The 25,160-nt window shown below is 52.5% G+C and overlaps 6 protein-coding genes across 17 annotated transcripts in view; 2 read left to right on the top strand and 4 right to left on the bottom strand.

Moving 5' to 3' along the window:
* Positions 1–700: 700 nt before the first annotated feature.
* Positions 701–9,691, bottom strand: LOC131663249 (putative vitellogenin receptor). 3 transcript variants are annotated; one of them, XM_058933544.1, is made up of 8 exons: positions 9,646–9,691; positions 3,538–3,733; positions 3,321–3,452; positions 2,475–2,756; positions 2,198–2,395; positions 1,687–2,121; positions 1,361–1,615; positions 701–1,283 (listed from the first exon to the last, which is right to left on the bottom strand). In XM_058933544.1, exons 3-8 carry the CDS (start codon positions 3,445–3,447, stop codon positions 1,264–1,266), a joined length of 1,317 nt encoding a protein of 438 aa, XP_058789527.1. In that variant the 5' UTR covers positions 3,448–3,452; positions 3,538–3,733; positions 9,646–9,691; the 3' UTR covers positions 701–1,263. The 3 variants fall into 3 exon arrangements, with proteins under 3 accessions (XP_058789527.1, XP_058789526.1, XP_058789524.1); XM_058933543.1 differs by having other exon boundaries at positions 9,609–9,658; XM_058933541.1 differs by lacking the exon at positions 9,646–9,691 and adding an exon at positions 6,429–6,686.
* On the top strand, positions 9,193–11,697 carry LOC131663250 (elongation factor Tu, mitochondrial-like). Its single transcript, XM_058933545.1, has 6 exons — positions 9,193–9,308; positions 9,517–9,569; positions 9,720–9,885; positions 9,971–10,278; positions 10,374–11,035; positions 11,113–11,697. The coding sequence occupies exons 1-6, from the start codon at positions 9,272–9,274 to the stop codon at positions 11,309–11,311; spliced, it is 1,425 nt and encodes a 474-aa protein (XP_058789528.1). The 5' UTR covers positions 9,193–9,271; the 3' UTR covers positions 11,312–11,697.
* A 120-nt stretch (positions 11,698–11,817) lies between these two features.
* LOC131663257 (GTP-binding nuclear protein Ran) lies at positions 11,818–14,396 on the bottom strand. Of its 5 annotated transcripts, none has more exons than XM_058933557.1 (3): positions 14,241–14,396; positions 13,168–13,657; positions 11,818–12,975 (listed from the first exon to the last, which is right to left on the bottom strand). In XM_058933557.1, the coding sequence occupies exons 2-3, from the start codon at positions 13,597–13,599 to the stop codon at positions 12,760–12,762; spliced, it is 648 nt and encodes a 215-aa protein (XP_058789540.1). In that variant the 5' UTR covers positions 13,600–13,657; positions 14,241–14,396; the 3' UTR covers positions 11,818–12,759. The 5 variants fall into 5 exon arrangements, with proteins under 5 accessions (XP_058789540.1, XP_058789541.1, XP_058789542.1 ...); XM_058933558.1 differs by having other exon boundaries at positions 14,237–14,389; XM_058933559.1 differs by lacking the exon at positions 14,241–14,396 and adding an exon at positions 13,894–14,198.
* A 635-nt stretch (positions 14,397–15,031) lies between these two features.
* LOC131663256 (syntaxin-1A) overlaps positions 15,032–25,160 on the top strand; it is a 28,935-nt gene continuing 18,806 nt past the window's right edge. For 4 of the 6 annotated variants that reach the window (XR_009301838.1, XM_058933551.1, XM_058933553.1 and 1 more), the window contains exons 1-2: positions 15,034–15,450; positions 17,400–17,486. Coding sequence is in view for 5 of the 6 variants with exons in the window: in XM_058933551.1 (XP_058789534.1) it covers positions 15,418–15,450; positions 17,400–17,486 (120 nt within the window). In the remaining variant the exon portion in view is untranslated. Of the gene's footprint in view, positions 15,451–17,399; positions 17,487–25,160 lie in introns of all 6 variants that reach the window. The other 2 variants (XM_058933552.1, XM_058933556.1) reach the window with 2 other exon arrangements.
* On the bottom strand, positions 19,094–20,884 carry LOC131663252 (facilitated trehalose transporter Tret1-like). The gene is made up of 3 exons (XM_058933547.1): positions 20,758–20,884; positions 19,332–20,677; positions 19,094–19,266 (listed from the first exon to the last, which is right to left on the bottom strand). Exons 1-2 carry the CDS (start codon positions 20,819–20,821, stop codon positions 19,356–19,358), a joined length of 1,386 nt encoding a protein of 461 aa, XP_058789530.1. The 5' UTR covers positions 20,822–20,884; the 3' UTR covers positions 19,094–19,266; positions 19,332–19,355.
* Positions 22,214–23,895, bottom strand: LOC131663251 (facilitated trehalose transporter Tret1-like). The gene is made up of 2 exons (XM_058933546.1): positions 23,597–23,895; positions 22,214–23,531 (listed from the first exon to the last, which is right to left on the bottom strand). Exons 1-2 carry the CDS (start codon positions 23,673–23,675, stop codon positions 22,216–22,218), a joined length of 1,395 nt encoding a protein of 464 aa, XP_058789529.1. The 5' UTR covers positions 23,676–23,895; the 3' UTR covers positions 22,214–22,215.

Genomic DNA, 25,160 nt, shown 5'->3' with positions numbered 1-25,160 from the left:
ACCAGTAGTTATGCAGTTCATTTACATCCGGCAACAATTTTGAAGATGCTTAAGGTCGCACACGATCTTTGAGTCGTGCCTTATCGGAGATCGATAAGGCACGACTCAAAGATCGTATGTTTGCCGACAGCCACAGCTTCAATCGCTTCGCTTCTCTCGAATCTAACTTTCTGAATGATCATGTTTCTCGACAACAAGTTATCGGTTCATCTGATGTCTAGCAATTACCGAGTCGCAATTTTGTCGACCGAACCAGCGGGGACCAATCGCAAAACCTTTCCGTACGCGTCTCATTCGAATGCATCTCGAGAGCCAATTACCGTGACAACTGGAACGAGCTGCGTCAGAAACGTCGCGCGTGTCGTAATTAAAAAAGGTATTGATGCGCGCTCGGCTGTCCGGTGACTCAGCCGTTGGCATCACGGGAACAAAGAGGCGATGGCAGACCAAGTGGCGCGTGCGGAAAAGCACAAGCGTCGACAAGCAGAGCCGCGGCGGCGTGGAAACAGCAAACAGCGTCGCGCATCGATTTGCACCTGGGGAAATGCAGTTCAAGTTCAGCGGCTCGAGGCACGCGTCAAGGCGGCGCGACGCGTAAGCTGTCCCCCCTCTCCGCCGGCCGATATAATTGCCTCGGGGACGCGGCGCACCGTAGCGCGCCACAATGAATAGAAACACTTATCTCGCATAATTGCGGTGAATGATTCCATTTTATTAAAAAATATTACAGCACTCGCTGCATCTTTACAGAGATAGTGCGCTGCTCCGACATTATACAAATGTGACCGTGTGTGTTCGGGCTATATAGTCGTCTATTATTATTGCATAGTCGTATCTAAAAGTGCGCAGAGAACCTGCGCTACGATGAAACTATGAATGCGTCTACTGTCTACGTAATTTGCTCTACACTGCTGGAGGGAGCGAAGTCGAGGGGAGTTTATCCGCACGCTCGAGAAACTCCGCGGGAGCAGATCCCGCAAAAGTGTCCGATCGGAGCGAACCTCGGAAGGCAAGCAGGCAAGCCAAGAAACGTTGTCGCGCGGATCGCGTCGATCCGGGGCAGTCAGTCCGATTGGGCGTCCTCGGTGTTCGGTAATCGTCGTTCAGGCTGCACAGTCGGCAGGCCGCCGCGAAGGATGGGTGCTGGAGCGTCGCCGTTGTCCGCAGCGCGGCGATCTTTGGTCATCGGCTCGAGTGGATGTGGCCGCGGGGCTGGCTGGCTGGCTGGCTGGCTGGCTGGCTGGCTGGCTGGCTGGAGGTCCGTCAGAGCGCGGCCGGGCACCCTGCAACCGACAAGAGAGGCGACGGCCGGTTAGACGCCGAGCGGCTGGCCCGGGACGAGAGCGCGAGCGCAACTGACTGCAGACGCGGCAGCTGGCCTCGTCGGAGTTGTCGCCGCAGCCGTCGCGGCCGCTGCAGGTGATGGCGTCGGAGCGGCAGCGGCCGTTGGCGCACTTGAAGGGGCAGTGGCGCGGCGAGAGCCGGCTGCGGTTGCGCGTGCGGCAGGCGGCCCGCGGCTCGTCGCTGCCGTCTCTGCACGAGACCACCGCGTTGCAGAACTCGTAGGCCGGCAGGCACTGGCCGTTGCTGCAGCGGAACGCTCCCTCCGGGCACTCTGCAAGCGAAACAGAGTGGCCGGGTTAGGCGGCTGCCGGCACTTGGCACGGAAAGATGGTAGGCGAGTACTCCTGCGGTCGCCACAGCCGGCCTCGTCCTCGCCGTCGGGGCAGTCGCGCGCGCCGTCGCAGAGCGCCGCCCGGGACACGCAGCGCGGGCTGTTGCGGCAGCGGAAGGCCCGAGCCGGGCAGGCGGGCTGCGCCCGGCCGAGGCTGCACTGCTCGTCCGAGCCGTCGGCGCAGTCGGGCTTGCCGTCGCACACGAAGAACCAGCTGATGCAGGCGCCGCTCGCGCGGCACTGGAAGCTACCGGGCAGGCAGCCGGTGCGCCGGGCGCTGCACCAGGTGCCGTTGCCGGCGCGCCGCACGCAGTCGCAGACGCCCTCGGCGCAGCGCGACTCCGGGTCGGCCAGCCGGCACTCGGCGTCCCGGCGGCAGGCCAGGCCCAGCGACACCGGCGAGGGCGCGCCGCTCTCGTGGCGCTCGGTCTTCAGCGGGCTCGCCGCTGCAAGCAAACGCGCGCGCGTTAGTGGCGTCGGCAGCGGCGTCGGCGTCGGCGTCGGCGGCGGCGGATGGCGCACCTGTGCCGGGGCTGACGCCGGGCTGCGCGAGCTCGCCGACCGCGGCCTCCACCACGATGGCGTCGTCCTCCGGCAGCTCGTTCGGCTGCAGCTCCGCGTGCAGCGAGGCCCTCGTCACGAGGTTCGTCGGCATCAGCTGCGTCGGCGGCACCGTCGACAGCAGCATCGTGGCGTTGCGCAGCCACGACAGCTGGACCCCTGCGCGATCGCGGCAATGAGCGTCGGCCCGGCAACGGCCTCTCGTTAGACTAGCGGGCCGCCTCGGCGCCGTGCTCACCCGCGTCGTCCTCCTGCTGGGGCGCCGCCGTCGCGCGCTCGGGGCCGCGCTGCGCCCCGGCGGCCTCACCGCCCGACTGCTGGCGCTGCTCCTCCGGCTGCGGGCTCGTAGGCGCGGCCGGCCTCACCAGCCGGTCGGGTCGGCAGACCTCGCCGTCCTGGCGCATCGGCGCCGTGCACTGGCAGCGTCCGAACAGGTCCGGGATGAGGAAGTCGCAGTGCGTGTCGCTGTCCCAGAGCCGGCAGTGCGCGTGGCTGTAGCAGACCTGGCCGAGCTTGGCCGCTGCAAGGGCGCGTCCACGCTTTCAGTCGCAGCGCCGGCTCGGCTCGTCGCCGCGGTTCCGATGGCGACGAGCTCGCGGGCGCCTCGTCCCCCGTTACGGGCATTCCGCCGGGATCCCGCGGCGGCCGAATAATGACGGCTCGGCGATAACTGGGAGGCACGCGGCTTTTACGAGGGCACGCAGCGAGGAATGCGGTCCCGCGGCGAGACGCATCGAGCGTAATATCGCGTTGCCGCGGTGTCGAATGAAACCAGAGAAGCGAAATCGAGGCTGTAATTGCATAACTCGGCGCGCGAGCGAAAATGCCGAAGGGCCGACGACGCGCAATGGCGCGCTCGCGGAAAACAAGCCGAGAAAGCGCGGCACCGTCCGCGGGCTTCGCTCGCCGCGGCGTCCTTAAAATATCTGCATAGCATTAGACAATAATTGAGCTCCGGCTACAGGAATATCAGATGGCGAAAAGGCAAGCAACGCCACGGAGGAAAGGAGGCAGGAATGCCAGCGAGCTGGCTTTGACGAGCGATAAGCATCCGACGTAGGCCACGGCGGCCGCGCGCACTCACGTCCGATACAGGTGTGCCTGCGGTACTGAAGGTGTCCGTCTTGGCACCGGCAGAGGCCCTCGTGACAGCTACTGTTGGCCACTCGGAGCGCGCACTGCTCGTCCACGAGGCACTCGTTGCCCAGCATCGTCGCTGCAATTCATCGCTCGTTACAGATATGCAATCGCGACAGTGGCGGCGGCGGCGGCGGCGGCGGCGGGCCTGGGCCGCGACTTACAGGCGAGGCACAGGCTGGCGTTGTACTGGGCGAAGAAGGGCTGGCAGGCGCAGTAGCCCAGGTGGCAGTGGCTGCGCACGATCGCCGACTCGCACTCGCGGTCCCGGTTGCACTCGTCGCCCAGCCGTAGCTGCGACTCGCTCGCCGGCGCCTCCTCCTCGCTCTGCGCCCCGGCCAGGCTCGTCAGCAGCGCTGCCTGCAATCACAAGCGCTGTTCCAGAGCCCGCGCGGCTCGATCGTCCCCCGCGCGCCCGCCCGCGCACCCACCTGCGATTCGGATCGACGATCCAACGGAGCCGCGGCGCTACTTCTCACGCGCGGCGGATCGCGATGACCCAGAGAATCTCCGATTCCAGGTCCGTGCGTGCGCGGGCCGCGGCTTCGTTGTCGATGCTTTCCGCGCTCGGAGAAACAATAACGTTCTACCGCGCGGTACCGTATGCTACGCCCAGCGCCGCTCAATTTTCCGCTTCTCTCTCACTCGCGCGCGCTGCCCATCTATTTGCTTTCCGCGGCCTCGGCAGCGCGCGGCAATCGCACCAGGCAGCGAGCTAATTGATCAGCGGCGGCGGCAGCGCGCGATTCGCGAGATAGGGCGGCGGCGCGGGCGTTCAACGCGGCTCGCTCGCGTGCGAGCCGGCGCCGCGGCCCGCGGGCGATCAGTTAAGAGTGCAAAGGCCTCAATTAGCGCTGTCACCGAGGGTCGACGCACCTGCGCGCGAGGATCGAGCGTCGCCGTTCGATCTCTCTCTCTCTCTCTCTCTCTCTCTCGCTCCCTGCGCCTGCGTAATCAAGCCGCGAGCTGATAATGTCATTAGCCGCGGAGGAATCTCGCCACGGATAAAGCGGCCCGTAACTCGTCGCCGGCAGCGGCATTCTTATTTGCTTACGCTGCGAGGGACGGCGAAGCGAGACGCGGCGCGGAGAGCGCGCGAGAGCCGGAGCGGGGCATTGTTTGCAGATCGTGGGAAAGGGGGGAAGCGATTAGGCCGTAGGCTAGCTGCGCGCGGCCCGGAGCGCGTCTTCTTCGCGTTTTTCTGCCGGCGCGCGCTCGGTCGCGGCGGATTTCCGCGTCAAAACTGATCTCGCGGCGCCCGAGTCTGCCGCCGTGGCGCTCGGCGCGATCGCGGGTCGCGTGTCGCGGGCCGGGCCACGCGGCCGGCAGTCGCTCCTCCACTTTGGCAGTGCCACCCGGCCGCGCGCGCGCCGTCTCGCGCGGCACAAATGCACGCGCGCGATCGTCGGCCGCGGCAAAAACCACCCTCGGAATGACTCATTCTGGCGGCGGAACGCAATTACCCGCGAGCGAGAGCAAAGCCGGAGAAAAATGCCGGAAAAAAGAAGAGATTCCTGGCCGTTATAACTGTCGAGGGTTTATCTGTTTTTAGGATGATCGCGCTTTGCTGAAAAATCCAATTAGAGCAGCCTCTCTCTCTCTCTCTCTCTCTCTCGCGGTCTCTTTCTGCCGCCGCGCGGCTGCGTATAGCAATATTTTCCGCGTACCGCGGAAGCAGCCGTAATTACCTGCGCGGCGAGTGCAGTGCCTTCAACGACCCACGTGTGCGCGCGTGTGTGTATGAATAAGCACGAGCACGCCAACGCGGAAGCCCGCTCCCGTAAGCATTCTTGCAGCCGGCTGGCTCGATTTCAGCAATTACCGCAGCCCTCGACTTGCATCGCCGTGTTACGCGCGCCATATTCGAGCCATGTCGTTGCTACCGGTCAGCGCGACTTCTCTGCTCGCTCGCTGGCTCGCGGACGCAGCGGCTGCTCGTTTAATCGGATCGACGGCCTTCTCGCTCGTTTAATTGGCCGCGCCGATTACGCGCGCAGCTTTGCCGCTCGCTCTTCCGTTAGGCTTCGACTCATTTAACATTTCATAAGATTCATTTTTACCCGGCCAACTTGTTATTATTCCGCGCCCGTGGCTCGCGCGAGCGCCGCGCGCGTCCAGTTGCCTAGGAAAAACCGGTTGATCGCGCTCGAAAGTAGGCTATTTGCCGATGCGCCGTGCACCAACGTGTCGACGACTTCCCGCCTTTCCGCGCGCGAGGCGTCTCTGCGTCAAGGTCGCGCGATACTCGGAGCGATAAGAGCCGCGAGATCCCGTGAAGCGCGAGGCTTGGCGAGGAGCGCGTTAGAGCTGCTCTAGGGGGGGGGGGGGGGGGGCTGCGATTCAACGACGAGCGAGAAAAAAATAAAATAGAAAAAGATTGAAATTAATGGGTGCCATGCTTCTTGCTGGAGCTAATGGCAATCAGCAATGGGTTAAAGCCGTCGTAAAAGCGGACCCCTCCGCCCTCGGCGGATCCCTGGGCCATAAAGCCGATGATTAAGATAGCCCGGCCCGCAGCGATAAAAAGCGACAACGGGCAAAATCGTAAAAGCCAGCGAGTTTGAAAAAGCCGCGGAGGCGCCTGGAGGAGACGCTGCTACGACCGGCTCGCCGCGAGTGTCGCGCGCGCGATCCGCCCACGAACAATGGGCAGTTATATAAACTCGCTTCTTTTTAATTTGGCGCCGTCGATCGTTTGTTTATATCCACCTCTGCCGCGGAGGACAATGGACGCCGGAGAGGCCGGAATCGCGGCACGGCGCGGCCGATCGGTGCGTGCCGCTAATGGACTTTGCGACGAAAGGGCGCCCGGCCGACGTGGCCCGGACATTCGGACACGCTCGAGCAGCCCCGGCGCTCGGCTTTCGAGCTCCGTCTACGTCGCGCGACCTCTCGTCTCGAGGCTCGCTTGCGTACACGAATCGTGCAGGCGCGCGATGGACGGAACGAGGCTTCGTTTGCATCGCTGCTCTTCTCGTTGTTTCTTGCCCGCGGAAGCGCGACGCCGACGCACGAGCCTGAACGGAGATCGGGGGTCGAGCGGGGGAGTCCTTACCACGAGCAGCGCCAGCAGAGAGGCTGCTCCGGTCCTCGGCGTCATCCTGTCGCGGCACTGCTATCGCTCGGTCCAACGAGCAAGTCCGAGAAGCAATCGAGTCGAGGCGCAGTCGCGAGTCCGCGTGGACAAAGAGCAAACTCGTCGCACGGTGTCACCCAGCCGCTCGTCTCCCGTCCATGACCGGCTTCCCGTGGTCGATCGCAGCCGAGAGGAAGGCAGACCAGCGCAGAGACACGGCCCAGCGAGTGCCGGAGAACCAGACGGACCAGCGGCAGAATGGATGCGCCGTGCACGCGTGCGCGACTCCAACTGAGAATCTTCCAGCAGCGAACGGGGCTGCACGAGTTCCCGATGGGGCCTAAGCTCGCGGGAGTGGGGTCTGATGTAACTTCGCAGGCTCAGGTGTCTCCGCGCAACCTTGCTACCTTTGGCGCTCTACGGCAATGCCGCTTCCGATTCCTTCCCTCCCCACCTCCCCCTACCACTCTCTCTCTCTCTCTCTCTCTCTCTCTTTCTCTCTGTCGCCCCCCTTCGCGCCCTAGAGCTACTCGCTCGTTCGGCCTTTGTTTTTCAACGTACCCGCGAGAGAGTGGAAAAAATCTCACGAAACGCGGCCTCCGCTTTACGTAAGAGCTCAACCAATGCAGGACGCTCGAGTTTCTTTCTTTCTTGCACTCCACCCAACGATCTGCTGTTTTACGATTGACGATCGATCTTTCGGCGGGCGATCCTAAACGAGGTGCCGATCGCCCACGCAGAGCTCCTACTGGCCGTGTTCCGATGGACGAGCACGCAGAACGCAATTGCTCGTTGGCGCATCGGAGGATCAGAGTGCGCGCGGGAGAGGACCCGGCGGCTCGGCTGCGAACGAGCGGGCACGTAGCCGATTAGGGCAGGCAGCCACTTCGACGGAGCTCGGCGAACGGGAGCCGCGATCGTGTCTAATTTTGCGGCGCACGCTCGAGGATACGGGAGATGCGTATGCTGCTGCTACAACGGCACCAATCGACCTCGCTGGAGCTCGAAATCGGTCGCACGGGGCGACGCTCCTCTCGACCAAGTGGCGACGACGCGCGCGTCCCTGGAATGCTGATCAGCTCGTCGAACGAAATGCCGGCGGCTCCCAGAGGAGAGATATATGTGCGCGCGCCCGCAGACGGAGGCCCTTCTTATCTCTCCCCCACGCGCCGCGTGACCGCTTCGGTCCCTCTGGCCGATGACATTCTTCCGAACCTGCTCCCTGCGTGGATCGGTCGCCTCTTCGAGCCAGCGCGACCTTTAGCGAGCTTTGCGTCGCGCGGCTTTTTTTTTCGGGAGCGACGATCGCGCAAGTCGACGTCAGCCGACGCGCGGAATTAGCTTCGGAGACGGGCGACGCCCGCGAGCAATGCGACGAGCCCCCCCCCCCCCCCCCCGGTAACAAATAAAAAGAAACGTCTCGCCTTCATGAATGAAAGATGTGCGACGCGCTCGAGACTACCGCAGTCGCGGCGTCGTTACATTCCCTTGCGTGCGTGTGTCTTCGCGCGCGCTTTGTCATGCGCGCCGTTAACCCGTCGTTTTTTCTTTCCTCCCTGTTTTTTCTTTTCTTTTTTTTTTTTTTTTCACTAGCAAAAAGGATGGCGGTATCGAAAAAGCGGCGCATCGACTTGCTTGACGTCGTTCGTTTTTAAGTCTCGACACGACCGATCGGAGCCAAAAGGCGCGTTCCTTTTCAGAAGAGCGCCGCGCGCGCGTCTTTATGTGGGTTTCCAGATCGTCGCCGCCTTTCTTTTCTACTCGGATCGCCTTCTATATCAGCTGGTTAAGCCTTCTCTATTTTCTCTCTCTCGCTCTCCTATGGGAATGGGTGCGTACGCGCGCGCGTGCGCCAAGCAATAAATGTTTTATAGGGCCGCGGCATGCTCGGCTCGCCAGTTTTTCTCGGCCCGATTCCAATCGGATCGCATAACAAAGCTCCCGCGCGAGACGCGGCAGCTTGTGTGCGCTGCGGTTTATATGCGCCGCCGATCGCCGGACGATCGAACGGCTGCAGCGCTCACGCGCTCGTGCAAAATGTGGAAAACGACGACAGCGAATTGGCGAGGCGCCAATTGGCTTATTAATGAATCGAAGGGGCGAGACGCGTGCCGATCGCCTCCGCGGTCCGTGTCCCCGACGGTCGCGTTCGTAAGCTTGATCACTGTGTGCACGTGTGGGAGACTATTCTCGCGCACGCGACATCTTCGTTAGAAATAACGATTTAACGGTTCAACTATTCCCGTTCTCGCGCTCGCTCTCCCCATCGTCGCTTTTTCTCTCTTTCTTCGTGCGTATACTCTCGCGATCCGTTCTCTCTCTCGCTCGTACTTCATTTTAATACGCGTTTTTCTTTACGGGAGCTCGCTCCATTAGTTACTGTTATCGAACGCAGCCACCTGCAACGCCAATTCGGACGCTTCTGCTCCGGATCTAACTGTCGACTCGAATTTTCCTAACGCAACAGCCCTCTCTCTCCCTCCACTACGTTTGCAACTATCTTGCTCTTCGTGCTCTTTGTTCTCGCGTATTCGCTTCGAGCGGAATCATTTTTTATGAATCCGAGGCGCTTGTTTGCGTACTCGTACGCAATAGATCAAAAGTAATACTATAATAGAACAAAAGTAATTTACAGCGAAAAAAAAACAACATTTTTTTAATTCTCGCCTGTCTCTGCGCTTTAAATCGACGATGCTACATTTGCGTTACGTAACATATCCGTTTTCTTCTCTTTTTTTGCCTCGAGTGCCAGGCTAGTGCTGCCTCTTGTAGTCTTCGGCGAAATCAAAACCAACAGCGAAGGAAGAATTTGGTTAGGAATCATGGCGTTCGTCTCTGCGAGGACGATTATTTATCCTGGTAATGTTAATTTACACTATAATTTCATAATGATTCGTTCGAATAACTATTTTAAGTATGTCTATTGAAATGGAACGACCGAATCTTGCTGTATGTCGTTTTCTTATCCGTAAATTGTCGACGAAATAAACAGCCTCGTGGGGAGGGTATACATGCACTATTGCCCTTTTAATGGTACATTAATCGTTAATTTTCGATAATTTTTCAGTGCTACGACACGCTGCTCGACACATCAACTTCACCCGGCAACTTGCTAAATATGTGAGTTACTAATGTCTCGCTCTATTCTGCTCTACTTACGTGTTTTCCTTTATTTTTAACAGCATTGCTACTGTACCTTCAGAGCTTCATGAAACACCACGTTACATCACGCCTTAAATTTGCAATAATTTCAATTGTTGTCATTTTTAGCATCGGCGAAACCAACTATGCAGTCAACTTTACGTGCCAGCGATTACTGTCCAAAGATCTTTTGCCGAGAAAGTCGTTTATTCCAGAGACAAACCCCACGTTAACATTGGAACTATCGGTCACGTTGATCATGGAAAGACTACTTTGACTGCAGCCATTACTAAAGGTAGAGATTGAAAGGCTACCAATAAATCCAAATATTTACACTTGAGTTTCAAACTTATTTGCTTTCCATTATTTTTACTGGACAGTATTGTCAGAAAAAGAATTAGCCAAAGCTAAAGGCTACAGTGAAATAGACAATGCACCAGAAGAAAAAGCCAGGGGTATTACAATCAACGTTGCCCACATCGAATACCAAACAGAGAATAGGCATTATGGCCACACAGATTGTCCGGGACACGCTGATTACATTAAAAACATGATCACAGGAACAGCACAAATGGATGGTGCTATTTTAGTGGTTGCTGCTACTGACGGAGCTATGCCACAAACAAAGGAACATTTACTGCTTGCAAAACAGATTGGTATTGAACACATTGTAGTTTTCATCAATAAGGTACTGCTATATTTTTTCTAATACTAGCAATAATTTTAAATTACCCTTCTTTAATGAGCTTTGGTAAAAATTTGTGAATTTTTTTTTGTATTCAGGTTGATGCTGCTGATGCAGAGATGGTAGAACTTGTCGAGATGGAAATTAGAGAGCTTATGACTGAAATGGGTTTCAATGGAGACAAAGTTGCAGTCATAAAAGGCAGTGCTCTCTGTGCATTGGAGGGAAAAAATCCAGAAATTGGAAAAGATGCTATCCTCAAATTGTTGGAAGCTTGTGACAACAATGTGCCAGTACCAGAACGCGAACTTGACAAGCCATTCCTATTGCCAGTAGAAGGTACCTACTCCATTGCGGGCAGAGGCACGGTCGTTACTGGCAGACTGGAACGTGGAAAGCTAAAAAAGGGCACAGAAGTCGAATTCTTAGGATATGAAAAGTCAATAAAGAGCACAGTTACTGGGATTGAGATGTTCCACAAAATTCTCGAGTATGCTGAAGCCGGTGACCAATTAGGTGCTCTCGTAAAAGGTCTCAAGAGAGAAGACGTGCGAAGAGGAATGGTCATGGCTAAACCAGGCTCGATTAAGTCCCATAATCATATCGAGGCTCAAGCGTACATTTTAACTACCGAAGAAGGTGGACGCAAGAAACCTATTCAAGATCGGATTCAGTTGCAAATGTACAGCAAAACGTGGGATATTCCAGTCTCGGTCACAGTTCCAGGAAAGAACATGGCTATGCCAGGAGAGGATGCAACGTCAGTATTTTCTTAAATAGGTCATTTTTTTTCAAATATTGTTAACTCGTTATTTATAACATATTTGCTTTTTACAGATTGGACTTAAAGCTGCTTAAGTCGATGGTGTGCGAGAAAGGTCAGCGTTTCACTTTGAGAGACGGTAACACAACAGTTGGTACTGGCGTGATAACCAATCTTCTGACTCCTTTGACGGAGGATGAGAAGTTCATTCTGCTTGAAGGCAAGAAGGGCATTCGAAAGTTGGAAAGATTAAAGTCTAGGGGCAAAACGTAAAAACTTACTTCAAAATATTGTACATTTAATATATGATTTTTCTTTAAAAAACTATAATGTAACCTATATAAATATAGTTTCAAACAAACTAAACTTTTAACAAATTAGAAAAATGTCACTTTTTCGAGATATGCAAATCAATTTTTCAACCATGAAAATTAAATAACATTCCTCTGGAAAGTCATCATTTGCATCAAAATTAAATTATAATGACATTTTTTTTATTTGATTAAGTTTATCAGTCAATTAAGAGTACCTAGGTTTTATAAAAAATCTGTACTATAAAAAAAATTATCTTTCTTGGACTTCAAGTTTAACTTTTTTTACAAAATAAAATTACAACTGTTAATTTAAATCGGATACACTTGATGTACATGTATGAATAAGTTATTCATACCTTGTTTGGAAGCAATTTTATAAATAAAATTTATATTATTATTACCAATAAGAAATATTTCAAGTTTTCCGTTTGATTAAGTTGAAGGTCAAAATAATAAGCACAGAAATAGCATTGTTTCTTATTTATTGAATCCAGACAACAATTACAATCTGTTCAAGGTTTTCTTTCAATCAGACTCATCCATGACAGAAACAGAATCTACATTATTATAATGCCTCAATCACTTACATTCATTGAAATAAAATTCCAGTTAGCACATTACATAGAAATTCTAATATTCACACACATACGCACTTTATGATTCTTTATTTATCTTTAAGAGATAATCTCGAAACAACTTTCATCAATAATTTTATTAAGAAACAAAGCTATGTTGTACAAAAAGCTTCTATTTTTTTATAATTTAAGAGAGACAAATCATACAATTCACGAATGCTTATAAAAATAGTAAACAGTCCTTAGTTTGACACAATCAGACGCAACATACTGTGAACTGCATTATGCTCCTTAGATATGCTTTTTATGTAAAGTGAAACATAACAGTGCGAAAGAGTAATATTAGTTATATTACTCTTGAGGCTGATGGATCAAAAACGTAAGATTTAACACGCACAAATTGCATTACAAGATTGCATTAAATTAATAATGGCTAGAGAATATTGAATTTAAAGAGGCATACTTGCGATTCCATTTGTATTGGCAATTACTTTTCAAATTAGATACAATTTTCAAGTAGTATAGAAAATGGCTCAGTGTCGTGAATTTCAGTTACATGTCGATACACTTCTGCCGCAGATTCTAACATTAGAAGACCCTCTGAAAGTGCAGGGTAACATTATTTAATTTTCTTAAAATATCCTTATTCGGGCTCTCGAACAAATCGATATTTTGAACTTTCAAACTTCATTTAAATAGTGAGTCAAAATTTTATCATATCAACACAAAGAAAGAAAACTTGTGACTTGCTTACGGAAAAAAAAAACGCGGTGACATGCGTGAATACCGCATGTTTAAATAATAGGCCCTGCCTTGGTTTTATGTAAGAGAACTAAAGGTCTTCATCGTCTTCGGGAAGTGCTGTCTCCTGCGCCTCTTTGAGATCTTTCTCGATTTGTTGTTGCCATTGTGGGTCCATTGTTACTTCTGGTGGGAGTAAAGCAGGCATGGCAACAAATTCGAGGTTCGGGTCGCCAATAAGCTTGCGAGCAAGCCAGAGGAAGGGTTTTTCAAAGTTGTAGTTACTCTTTGCACTGATATCATAATACTGAAAAGCAAAACAGAACAAGTAATTGGTAACTGACACATTAGAGCCTTGAAACACAAGGAAAAAAAATTATTTCTAAGTCAGATTAGAGGGACAGATGACTGTCATCAATGCTAAATTTATGGACTCTGAATCATCATTGAAGTTTGACTCATTGAGAATCAGCTGCAACAACAGAAATTAATAATTCACCTGGAGGTTCTTCTTCCTGTGAAATACAATGCTCTTGGCCTTGACTTTCCTATCCTTGATGTCAACTTTGTTGCCACAGAGGACAATGGGTATGTTTTCGCAGACCCTCACCAAATCCCTGTGCCAGTTGGGAACGTTCTTATAGGTAACTCTGGATGTAACATCAAACATGATAATGGCACACTGTCCTTGAATATAGTATCCATCTCGAAGGCCACCAAACTTCTCTTGGCCCGCAGTATCCCAAACGTTGAACCTGATGGGGCCTCTATTCGTGTGGAAGATGAGGGGATGTACCTCGACACCGAGCGTGGCCACATACTTCTTTTCGAACTCGCCGGTCAAGTGACGCTTGACAAAGGTTGTCTTACCGGTACCACCATCACCGACAAGTACACACTTGAAGGTCGGAACATCAGCCTCCTGTGACATACTCCAAAAGTGTCTGTTCTACTTTATCTCTGAAGCTGAACAATCACTAATGACGGATCTGTAAAATGAAGCAGGTTAGCTTTCTCGAGTAGATTCAAGGCTAGGATTTAGATTTGCAACTCGCCGAGAACGTCTGCGAAAAGTCAAACTGCGTGATAATAATATTATCCCCGAGGCCTGTGACCAACAAAAACAACGAGCTGATCGACCGAAGCGACGCAAATATAAAAGTTCTTGGACAAATAAGAGGCGCAAAAATCGTGGCGCACGAGTAGTAAATGAGGTAGCACTTGCCGTTGTAACTCGAATTGTTTCTCGAAATTTCTCTTAGATCATGCAACGATACGATATACGACGATGATTTTGGATCACTACCTCTTGCAAAGAGCACGCGGTGACAACGAGCGATTGAATAGGAAGCGCCGAATGAGATGATGCGAGGTCAAGACTCGAGGACGATGATTCGTGAGAATGGCAGGCCGGGAAAGACGGTTGAAGCTAACCGCTAAATCAAGTGCCGGCACTTTCGATGCACGGCAATAGATTTGCGTTTTCGCTTTGGGTTTTGCGAAATTGACGTGAACCTCAGACGCGGATGCTGTGGAGATACCAAAAAAATTATTGGCTAGATTTTTACTTGCCGGTTAGGCTGGAAATTTCGCGGGAAGCGGCGTGGCACGTGAAAAAAATGGACGCGAGACGTTACACCACTCGTCATACACGCACCAGTTTTTGGCCGTTCACAATGGCGTTTGCCGAGTGCAGCGCGCGCGCTCACTAACTGCTCTACTGGCCAACAAACTTTACACACGAATCCTTCGTAAGATTCGAGTTTGTGTAGCTTTCGACCTTGAGCAGTGGAGAAAAATCGTATTTTGACTTTAAAAATTTAGTTTTTATTAAAAAATTTGTTAATTCTTTGTAAATATTGCGGAAAGCATAAAATCAGGTGGCGACACCTTTCGTGTACGGCGACAGGTCCGTATAAAATTAGGCACTCGTAGGAGCACTCCACTTTGGCGGGAAATTTAAAAATTGAACTTTCAAAAAGTCTTTAAGTCGATTGACGATACTGTTAGCGTAAAATCTGTACGATTTTGCAAAATTGAAACTCGGCATTGGCTTTATTTAAGAAGCAAATAGCTATAGCCGATGATAAGTCGACAATTTAGAAATTGCATTGATCAGGATGAAAACGATGACTTGGAAGCTTTGGGGAGGTCGGGTTAGTTTGACACACTACGTCGCCATTTAGCACAAGTGATAGAAAAGCCGGCTAGAGAAGACTACCGAAAATGACGAAGTTGGAGTGTGGCAGCGACGCGCGTGGGCCGAGATGGGCGTGAGTACAGGACTGTGCGCGCGAATGTTGACGTCATCGAGCGCATGCGCGCGAGTAGCCTGCGTACAGCACTGCGGACCGAGCAGCAGTAGAGAAAGAGAGCGAGAAAGAGAGAGAAAGAGAGACGAGTGCGAGAGCGCGAGAGTCCGCGTATCGATTTTACGATCCGCGCTCGTTCTGTCTGTCTGTCCGAGTCGAGTCGACGTCGTCGTCGTCGTCTGCGCCCCGAGCTGCTCGCGCGAGGAGTTCAGTGCGCGGTGCGGAGTGTGCTGGTGCGAGAGTGCGCGGCATATTGTGTGCTCGATCATTGAGTTCGCCAGCGAGAACGAGAGAAAGAGAAGGCGGTGGTGGATGGCTGGCAGTGGAGCGTGAATGGGATTAGCAGCTAGCCGCCGCCGTCGAGCAGCGCCCCAGATCTTCTACTAAGCAGCAGCAGCAGCAGCAGCAGCAGCTCGTGCGCATCTCGCTCGCTCGCCATGACCAAGGACAGACTTGCAGCCCTCGTCGCCGTAAGTCATCGCATTACATAACCCTTGAACTCGCGCTCCGAAGCCGAAGGTGCAACCGCGCCCCCCAGGTGTGCGCAGCACACCCCGGGCAGAGAGACGTGCTCGCGATACCGGGGCAAGCGCCGAGAGCGGCAAGTCGAAAGGAGCAATCGATGAACGAGGCCCGCCACCGCCGCCGGCGGCCGGTGACAGGTGTTCCCGATGACTAGACGCGTCGCGAGTATTTTTAAACGCTGCTGTCATACCAAACGAGCCCGGCTTATTAGAATACTAGTAAGGACGAGGTCGGGCTGGCGGAGCAACGGCAGCCTCCTCTCCTTTCGACGCGACGCCGCGCGCCCGACACACTGTCATCGGCGATAATTCGGCGCAGCGCTGGTTGCGCGTGTTTTCGCACGGGCGCGTCGCGGTCCAGTTGACGCAAGCGACGAGCGCGACTCGCCGTCGCATCTCGAGCGGAAGTTTGGCTTCTGTGGCCGCGCGGCTCGCGGTATCGCGCGCGGCCGAAGATTATCGGAGCAAAGCTCCCTCGGCCGGGATCGATCGGTCGCGCGGCAGCGCTGGGGGTACGCGCCGAGCAGCGACCGTTTTCCGTTCGCTGTAAATCGGACCGGGGCACGTGGCGCTTCCGGCGATATGCAGCAGCTAGCTCGCGTGAGAAACGCGAAAGCCGGCTTGGATTCTCGCGCGCCGTGTGTGTGTCAGGGCTACGCGCGAGGGAAACGCCTATGTACACACGCGCTATCTCTCGCTCGGCAAGTCACTCCTAATGAGCCGACTCGCCTGTGAGTCACTCGCATGCGAGGCGCGCGCTCGCGCTCTTCGGCGGTTACTCACCGCTCGCCGCCTTGTTTTCCCTTTTCATCTCTCTCGATACTCGTCCGCCTCGTGCATTGTGTCGTCGAGCACTCGGAAGCCCGATGCGTTCGTTGCCTAAGAGAGGCGCGCAGCGGCCGGCTATTGACCTTCGCTTCCACTGCTTCTGTCAGCCTGGCTGATTGTTATTCCGGCTGTTCAGGGGCCTCGGATCGCTCGTTGCGACGCTCCGAGCTATGTGGGCTGTATCGCTGTTTGTAAATTGTACTCTTCCAAGGTTTCGACGGGACTTTCGAAAAACGAATCGTAGCTGTACTGCGTAGCGCGGCCGTGTCGCGCCCGAAGCTCGTAGATAGTGTCCGTCGATTTCCCCGGACCAATGCCAGGAAGAACGCGACCGAGGTCGCGGCTTGCCGCCGGGCGTCAAGTCACGTCCGACGTCTAACAGCTGGCGCTTGTCGCTCTATGTCGGCCAGGAGGCGCCGTGACTCACGCTTTATCGCGCCCCTCGAGCGGACCCGACAGCCGTGCCAACGGGCGCGCCGTTCGTCGTTCGCTTCGGCCGGACGTCGGAAGCGGCTCGGCGGTGATCGGACGCGCAAAGCTGCTCGCTTAGCGCAATTCTTCGGACCGGCCGAGCAGGCTCCCGTCAAACGCAGCACCAGCCTGGAAGCAATAGACCGCGAAGCTGGCTGCCTAATTTTCGCTGGCGACGTACGACCTCCTCTGGCCCAGCCTCGCGACGCGCTGATCCCGCGCTAATCGCGTTATCGCTCGCGCGATCTTGACCCGTCGTAAGCGACGCGCTCGGGTTTTCGCGTGCGGAAAATGGAGTTCTCGAACGCTCCCCCGACCCCCCCGCCCCCCGATCGAAGCTCTCGTTCGGGGGGCTTTGTCGCTTCGTTTTTTCCGCGCTCGGCGAGTCGAACAATGGAGCCAATCGATGGAGAAAAAGAGAAAAAAAAAAAAAAAAAAACGGAGTTGGGGGCACGCGCGCAGCCTCGCGCATTACTGCGACAGCGAGGCATCAAACGAGAGCACTTGAGCAATTAATGGGTCAGCCAGCGACAGTGCCTTCGATGCGGATCCGACCGAGCGTCGCTCGTGCATCTAATTCGCTTGTTGGTTTGCAGGCCCAGTCGGACGATGACGACCAGGCGGACGAGGTGTCCGTCAACATGGGCGCCACCGAGGACTTCATGCAGGACTTCTTCGCGGAGGTACGTGTGCCACTCGTTATCACTCGCCTCTGCGAGCGCTTGAGCGTCGGCGAAACTGACATGACACACTGATTGGACAGCTTCTGCCATGGCGATGATCAATTATTGTCGATTGAAAGGGAAAGAAGTGGCGACGGGAGGGGGGAGCGAGGGCGCGGGCGAGAGTGAAAGTGGGTTGAATCGCGCGGCCACGTAATGGCGAGAGAGGAATATCGAAGCTGACTCGGCTTACGCGCTTCGCCGTAAGCATACGTGCAGGCGCGCCAGTGAGGAGCGAGGCAAAACAAAAGTGACGAAGAGAAGTAGGAAAGGACAACACGGTCGATCCAATTTGTCGAATTGTCCCGATCGAACTTGGTCGATCCGCGCCTATTACTCGTTATTTACTCCGGATTAGCTGTCCGCCGCGCGGAGGCGGTTACGCGTTATGCGCGTCGCGAGAAAGGTTACAGACGTGCAGCGCCCCGAGCATTTGCATGCTGCATAGCCGGCAATTTGGTAGCTACTGCTACCCAGTCATTTCGCGTAATGCTTCATTCGAGAATAGCGCGAACCACTTTAACAATGCTTCCCGTTGCCGTTCGCGGTCGCGCTCTGGCAATGCCATTGTTTGCTTATCGCGACAAGTCGCCAAACTGGGTAACGCTCGTTTCCAGATCAAACGTAATATCTAGCGCGCTCTGCGCGCGGCTGCAGAGCGCAGTCGGAAAAATTGCTCGGAATCACGATGATGAAACTCGATTTGGCACAGCTGTCTGCCGAAAACTTCAACGGAGCAGCCGTGGGAGACGGAGAAAAGTCGATTTCCGCGGGAAAAGCAGTTTATTCTTATTTCGTCTCGCGCATCGCTCATACGGACGCGCGCATGCACGCGGAGATGGGGAAAACCAGGCCACGAGCTCTGACTCCTCGAGAGCTGCCGCCGCCAGTTTCGAAAAATCGATCGCCGATGTAGCGGCTCGGGAACGACGCTGACGCCGCTTTTAGCCCGAATTCGAAAGCCAACGATTCGCGGCGGAGTCTGCTTTTCCAGATTTAGAGAGAGAAGAGAGAGAGAGAGAGAGAGAGAGAGAGAGAGAGAGAGAGAGAGAGAACAGACGCAATCGCACCCCGGCACTTTCATTAGCGCCCATCAAGCAAAGAGCCAGCGTTCTCAAAGCTCTTGCGCGCCAGTCGCGCCTTGATTGCAGCTTGCGAGCTCCGAAATGGAAGCGACTGCGGGCCGAGGGAGTCGACGATTCCTCCCAAGACCGATCGACCGTGCACGAAAGCGCGGCTCGATAATTAGTTGGCGATCGATGGCGCAGGGCGCCCCCCACCCCCTCAATTTGCCGTCCAAAGATTATTGACGGACACGCCGGCTCGCTGGCGCGCGAATAACCGGAATAGTCGGCGAGCTTGCCGCGGGGGAGCTCGTGCTCGCGCTGCGTACACCCTGAAATTCCCGGGCGTGACATTTGTACAGCGGCGCTTCCATTGCGAGCGACACCATCTCCGGCGGCAAGCTAATCATCCGAACGAGCGAGAGTCTTGGCGTTCGGCGCCACTGGATGAGGGATCGAAAGCAGGACACTCGTCAGGACGATTGGATTGAACGAGGCGTAGCGGCGGCGCACGGCTTTTAATTGGGCCGCCGCCTCCTGTTTATTCGAGCCCTTCGTCAGTCGTCGTATACATCGGCCAAGACGCGCAACGGAGAGAGATTACGCCGGGCGTCGGCTGGCAGACTGCCATCCACTGGTCGCGCGCGGGGGCTCGCCCGGTCGGGACGGTCGACGACCTGCCAACAGAGAATCGAGCGTTCGATCAGCGAGCCGATTGCCGCGTCGAGGGTGGCTGGCGCACCTAGCGATCGGTCGACGCGCCACCTCAGAGGCTGGCCTGGATCTCTTGGAGGCTCTTGCCTCTGGTCTCGGGCATGAGGAAGAGAGCGACAGGCGCGGCCAGCGCGGACAAGGCCGCGTGCGCCCAGAACACGTAGGCCTCGCCGACCGCCTCGACCGTCGGCAGATAGGACTTGGAGGCGAGGAAGCCGAAGAGCGCCGAGGTGAGGCTGCAGACGCAGGCGGCCGAGCCCTTCAAGTCGGCCGGGAAGATCTCGCTGAGCACCGTGCTGGGCACCGACATGAACCCCGCGGTGAAGGTGACGGTGAACAGCGCGATCGAGGCCAGGGGCAGCCACTGCGGCACCGAGCCCGCCTCGACGTCCGAGCGGCCGAACAGCTGGAAGTGCAGGCCCAAACCCGCCATCGCCAGTGCCACCCCCAGGCTCGAGGCGACCAGCAGCGGCCGCCTGCCTAGCTTGTCGAGCAGGTTGACGGAGATCACGGTGGCAACGAGCAGCACGAGGTTCGCCCAGATGACCGCCTCCCGCGGCTCGATCAAGAACAACCTGGCCTTGGTCAGGATCGTCTCCATGTAGAACTCGACGTCGAACAGACCGCACATCTGCTGGAGGCTGAACAGCGCCACCACCAGCAGCAGCGACTTGCGCACGCGGCCGGACGCGAGGCGCTGCACTCGGCTCGCGAGTCCGCCGTCCATCTGCGCGCTGGACTCGACGATCTTGGCGATGGCGCTCAGCTCGGCGTCGACCTCGGCCTCGATGCCGCCCCGGTACCAGCCGAACGCCTTACGCGCGCCCTCGCTGTCCTTGGCTCTGACCAAGTGCTGCGGCGATTCCGGCAGCCACGCCAGCAGCGCCATGCCCAGCAGGCACTGCGCCAGATACAGGCCGCTCGACACGCTCATCGGCAGGTACGTCTCGGCGATCGTGCCGAGCAGGGTGCCCATCGGCCAGCCGATCATCGCCACGGAGATGAAAGTGCCGCGGAGGGTCGCCACCGACACCTCTGCCAGGTAGATCGAGAAGCAGCCGTACGCCAAGCCGTAAGTGATGCCGCTGAGAAACCTGGCGACGCACAGCCACAGTGCCGAGTTGGCCAGCATCATCGTGATCCAGCCCACACTCACGGGCACGAACGACAGGAGGATGGTCCGCTTGCTGCCCGCCAGGTCGATCAGCATCGGCACGAGGACCACGCTCACGAACCGTCCCAGGTTCAGACAGGACGCCACCCAGGATGCCTCCTCGAGGCTCAGCGGTATCGTTGCGTTCTCGCCGGTCAACCGAGCCATGTTTGGCGATGTCCAGCCGCCCATTATTCCAGTCTGCGTGATCAATATTGTCGCTACAACAGCAATCCAGCCTTTAACAACCCGGTTCGCTGACTCGTCGCTAGCCCCGCAACAGTCGCCCGCGAACTTTTACCCCCTGCCGACGCCAAGCATTGTCCGAAAACTCGACGATCCTTACTACCACCTGCATTCGCCATGTCGCTCCGTTGCTGCTGGCTAATACTCAATTAGCAATGCTCGACTGCCACAATCATAAAGATTTAGTACCGCGTCTTCGAAGGCAGACTTTGTACGATAAGATAACGATTCATGGCCGCTCAATTGCGAAAAGTAATAGAATTTATTACCTGCTCATCGCGCGTTCAAAATTGGCAACGTTCAAGGTGTGATCGAAAATATAAAAGTAGAAATAATCGCGTGTAACGCGATTTCTTGCTTCCCAACAATGTTTCGGTGAAAATAAGTCGCTGTGCTCGTTCAGCCGCCTGAAACAACCCTTATAGTACTATGCCATACCGTGCGTTCGTATCTAATAGCTATTTGTGTAACTTAGCCAAGGCGAGCGCGACTACGCTTGTGAAGGATGTTTGCAGTGCGGGATAGTACGAAGCCGTGTACTATCCCACGTCGCAAACATAAATAAGTTTCTCATTAGGCTAAAGTTATGAGCTGGTTCGCGTTTCCCCACCAGAGATGTAGTTGTTCAAAATTTATAAACACATTTTATGGCGCTTATCGCCAACCTTTAACCTCACTCCTACAGTCGTTCATGCATGTCGATATTGCCAACATTTTATGTTTCCTTCTCATAACTTGTTGGGCAAATATTGCGAACAGCGTGAGTTATTTTAAAAAATTATATTGTAACATTTTTGCTTATTATAATAATTTACAAACGGATAATATGATCTCTTTTTTGAAAGTAGCTTTTGTAAAGGGATTCAGGTGTGAGTATCGGGGATGACGAGGAATGGACAATTATTCTTTACGTTAACGTATACTTGAAAAAACATCACCTAAAGTAAAATATTCGTATAGTAATAATTCATAAAGAAGAAACATATTTTCGAAAAATAGCAGATAAATTGCTACAAGGGTGTGCGTGCGTGTGTGCAAGCGTCGTCGACACCCTAACTTCTTTATACGTTAGGGCTAACAATATCATTCAACACATATAAACGACTGGGGGACGACAAAGTTAACCATATATGTAAATTACACTTGAGTTATGATTAAAGAAACATCACCATTTCTAGGTAACTAATGAATATAATAATCGAGTTGGACAAAAGACCTGCAAAATAGTGAAGAAATCGCAGCCCGTAAGTGAGATTTTACAAGTAACGGTAGCGCGGTCAAGCAATTGATTCTATACAAAGAAATGAAAAGTGATGAAACGAAGAAAATTCAAGTAGAAAATAAACACAGGAGGTAAAGAAAGTGTTTATTGTTGGCGATACAGGCAGTTATAACGCGCGCTTCCCTGCTGAGTTTCTGTAGTCGTCGTTCGTCGCTCACTCTTGGCTAAGCCATTCCCCACGTGCGAGATCATTCGAACAAAAGGATTAACTCGCCGAACGGCAATATCAAGTTACTTTTTGTGAAGATCAATTTGGATTTCTTGAAAGCTCTTGCCCTTTGTCTCCGGCAGTAAGAATAGCGCGACAGGCACCGCCAGCGCGGAAAAGAGAGCGTGAATCCAGAAAACGTAGGCTTCGCCGATGGCGTCGACCATCGGTTGATAAGCCTTCGACGCGAGAAACCCTAGAAGGGCCGAAGTGAGACTGGTGAAACCGGCTGCCGTGCTTTTAATGTTGGCCGGGAACATTTCGCCGAGCACGGTGCTGGGCACCGTCAGAAAGCCGACCGTGTACGTAATCACAAAGAGCACTATCGAAGCAACTGGTAGCCATTGCATGCTGACCGGGTCCACTCGAGCGTTTCCCAGCAAGAAGTAATGGAGACCGAGTCCGGCCAGCGCCACGGTCACCCCGAGGCCCGAGGCCATTAGCAGCACTCGCCTGCCCAATTTATCAATCAGATTTGCGGTCGCCACGGTGGACGCAAACAAAACGAGGTTCGCGTAGATTACGAATTCGCTGGGCTCGACCAGAAAAGATTTGCCGTTGGTTAGAATGAGCTCCATGTAGTAAAATACGTTAAACAGACCGACTAATTGGGGAAATGCAAAGATTATCACTACGATGAAAACTGCCCTTCGGACTGGCTTCGATCCGAGCTGTTGCATCCTCTCTCCGAACGTCTGCTTGGCGTTGGACTCGATAAATTCTAGAATTTTATCCATTTCTTGCTCCGTGTTGGAGTGGCCTCGATACCAGGCCAGAGATTCTCGAGCTCTGTCGAGTTGCTTATTTTTGACCAGTTGGTAAGGCGAGTCAGGCAACCAGATGAGTATCATTATTCCCGCCAAGCACTGCGCCAAGTATATCGAGCTAGAGACAGCCATCGGCAGATAAGTTTCCGCTATGGTGCCGATGACAGATCCGAGTGGCCAGCCGATCATGGCTATGGAAACGAAGGTGCCTCGGTACGCCGCCACTGATACTTCCCCTAGATACATGGAGAAACATCCGTACGTCAAGCCATACGTGATGCCACACAAAAATCTCGCAGTGTACAGCATCATCGCGCTGTTGGCTATCATGCAAACTATCCACGATGCAGTCACAGGCAGGAACGATAGGAGAATCGTCTTCTTACTGCCGGCCAGCTCGATAAATATCGGAACGAGGACGACGCTGACGAATCTCCCCAAGTTCAGGCAAGATGCTACCCAAGACGCTTCCGACAGAGTTATTGGGATCGTTGAATTTTCGCTGGTCAAGCGAGCCATATTTGGCGAGGTCCAGCCACCCATTATTCCGGTTTGAATGATCAATACCATCACTGAAAGAAATTATTTCGTATCAATTGCTAACAGTAAGATCGGTCGATTATTATTGTCACCTCACCTCCTGCCGTCGCTATGCATTGCGTAAAAAGCTTATTTTTCACTTCTATCTTCAAATTAGTTCCATCTCTTTGAACCATTTTTATATTTCGACGCTTTTGTAACCTCTGATCGACTGGCTGCTTATTTTCAGACGTCCTCCGATTTGTGTTCGTATTTGAATAATTTTTCTCGATAAGATAAGACTAACTCGGCTTTTTCGTCTTCAGTATTATATCATTATTCTATTGCTAAAATTTAATTTTCAAATTAAAACTCCTTTCTTCAATTTAACACTCGCAAATTCATTTTACTGCACAAATTAGTAAATGCTGCTGTGAACTAAAGCTTCCAAGCCGATGTCATTCAATTTTTATGAAAAATGATACTGAAAATTCTTCAACACTTTTACTGTAATACACGTTGCGATATTAGACATCATTACTCATGACTTGACGGTAGCTAACTCACATGACTTCTGACATTTGTATAGGACTGTGCAAATTAAGATAAAAAGCGATAAAAACCGAAAGTGTACGTAAAGTTATGTTTGCGTTTGCTCACAGCTTCCGAATTTCAATTGCTAAGCTATCATACTTGTAAATTTTTGTCATTGCTAATATTTCAATCGTAACAGCGTTATTGCGCTTTATATTAATCTCAAGCGAAGGTTTATAGTGATGGAAAAATTCAATACAGAGGTATAATGTTTCTATTTTTATCGTATACACAATCGTATAAACCGATAAATTCTCATTGCAAATTTAGTAATTATGACGATTATTATTGATTGGAAAATATGCAAACAGTAATTTTTAACATATTATATTCAATTGAAAAGAAACTAATTTACTTTGCCACTTTTGCATCATCAAAAAATAGTACTATCATTATTTTCAAACGTATTATATAAATAGTCACTTTTTTTAATACTTGCCATGTACAAATAAATCTTTGCTAGTAGATTGTTCAATGATACTATTGAGTTAAGGATTTGAAAATCATACGCCGAGAGAATTTTATCAAATGAAGGAAAATGTTGTTTTATTTAAAAACATACGTATAATTTATTGGCCATTGCAGTCTGGAAACTTGTCGATTATTAAACATATTAGTAATTAACTATATTTCAATGAACGTTTTCATTCGTTACAACTTTATTTTATGAATTGAGGACAGATTACGTCATCCAACCAGGAGATAAAAATTTTTAAAAATATTAAAGAGCTTCAATTTTTCACGTTATTGTTACTATCGTTATTACCATAAAACTATGTTCATGTGGAACGCTGCATAGATACAGTATAGGTACCTGTGGGCATTAGTCTTGGTTTCCTATAGTCATTAGTATTAGTATGTAAATAAAAAATCATATTTGAGCCATACAAATAATACGAATGAAAAATAAATTATAGTAATAATGATTATCAAGCTGTGATATTTTAATGAGTTTTAACTATAATAATCTTATCTGTTCATCACAGTATCTTACAAAACTATTCAATTATGAAAGTATAATTTTATAAGCTAAAATTAGATATATAACATATATATATATATATATATATATATATATATATATATAT

The sequence above is a fragment of the Phymastichus coffea genome, unplaced genomic scaffold, assembly GCF_024137745.1.
Source record: "Phymastichus coffea isolate CEN01 unplaced genomic scaffold, Cenicafe_Pcof_1.1 PCOF00031, whole genome shotgun sequence".
NCBI classification, from domain to species: domain Eukaryota; kingdom Metazoa; phylum Arthropoda; class Insecta; order Hymenoptera; family Eulophidae; genus Phymastichus; species Phymastichus coffea.
This window is presented reverse-complemented; position numbering and strand designations above follow the sequence as displayed.

Coding starts and splice junctions, on each gene's coding strand:
- LOC131663249 (XM_058933541.1), bottom strand. CDS start 6,473: ATGACGCCGAGGACCGGAGCAGCCTCTCTGCTGGCGCTGCTCGTG. Junction 3,734..6,428: donor CTCTGCTGGCGCTGCTCGTG/GTAAGGACTCCC, acceptor TTGTGATTGCAG/GCAGCGCTGCTGACGAGCCT. Junction 1,616..1,686: donor CGGCTGTGGCGACCGCAGGA/GTACTCGCCTAC, acceptor TTTCGCTTGCAG/AGTGCCCGGAGGGAGCGTTC.
- LOC131663250 (XM_058933545.1), top strand. CDS start 9,272: ATGGCGTTCGTCTCTGCGAGGACGATTATTTATCCTG. Junction 10,279..10,373: donor TTGTAGTTTTCATCAATAAG/GTACTGCTATAT, acceptor TTTTGTATTCAG/GTTGATGCTGCTGATGCAGA. Junction 11,036..11,112: donor ATGCCAGGAGAGGATGCAAC/GTCAGTATTTTC, acceptor TGCTTTTTACAG/ATTGGACTTAAAGCTGCTTA.
- LOC131663257 (XM_058933557.1), bottom strand. CDS start 13,599: ATGTCACAGGAGGCTGATGTTCCGACCTTCAAGTGTGTACTTGTCGGT. Junction 12,976..13,167: donor ACAGGAAGAAGAACCTCCAG/GTGAATTATTAA, acceptor TTTGCTTTTCAG/TATTATGATATCAGTGCAAA.
- LOC131663252 (XM_058933547.1), bottom strand. CDS start 20,821: ATGGCGAATGCAGGTGGTAGTAAGGATCGTCGAGTTTTCGGACAATGC. Junction 20,678..20,757: donor ATGCTTGGCGTCGGCAGGGG/GTAAAAGTTCGC, acceptor TTGCTGTTGTAG/CGACAATATTGATCACGCAG.
- LOC131663251 (XM_058933546.1), bottom strand. CDS start 23,675: ATGGTTCAAAGAGATGGAACTAATTTGAAGATAGAAGTGAAAAATAAG. Junction 23,532..23,596: donor ATGCATAGCGACGGCAGGAG/GTGAGGTGACAA, acceptor AATTTCTTTCAG/TGATGGTATTGATCATTCAA.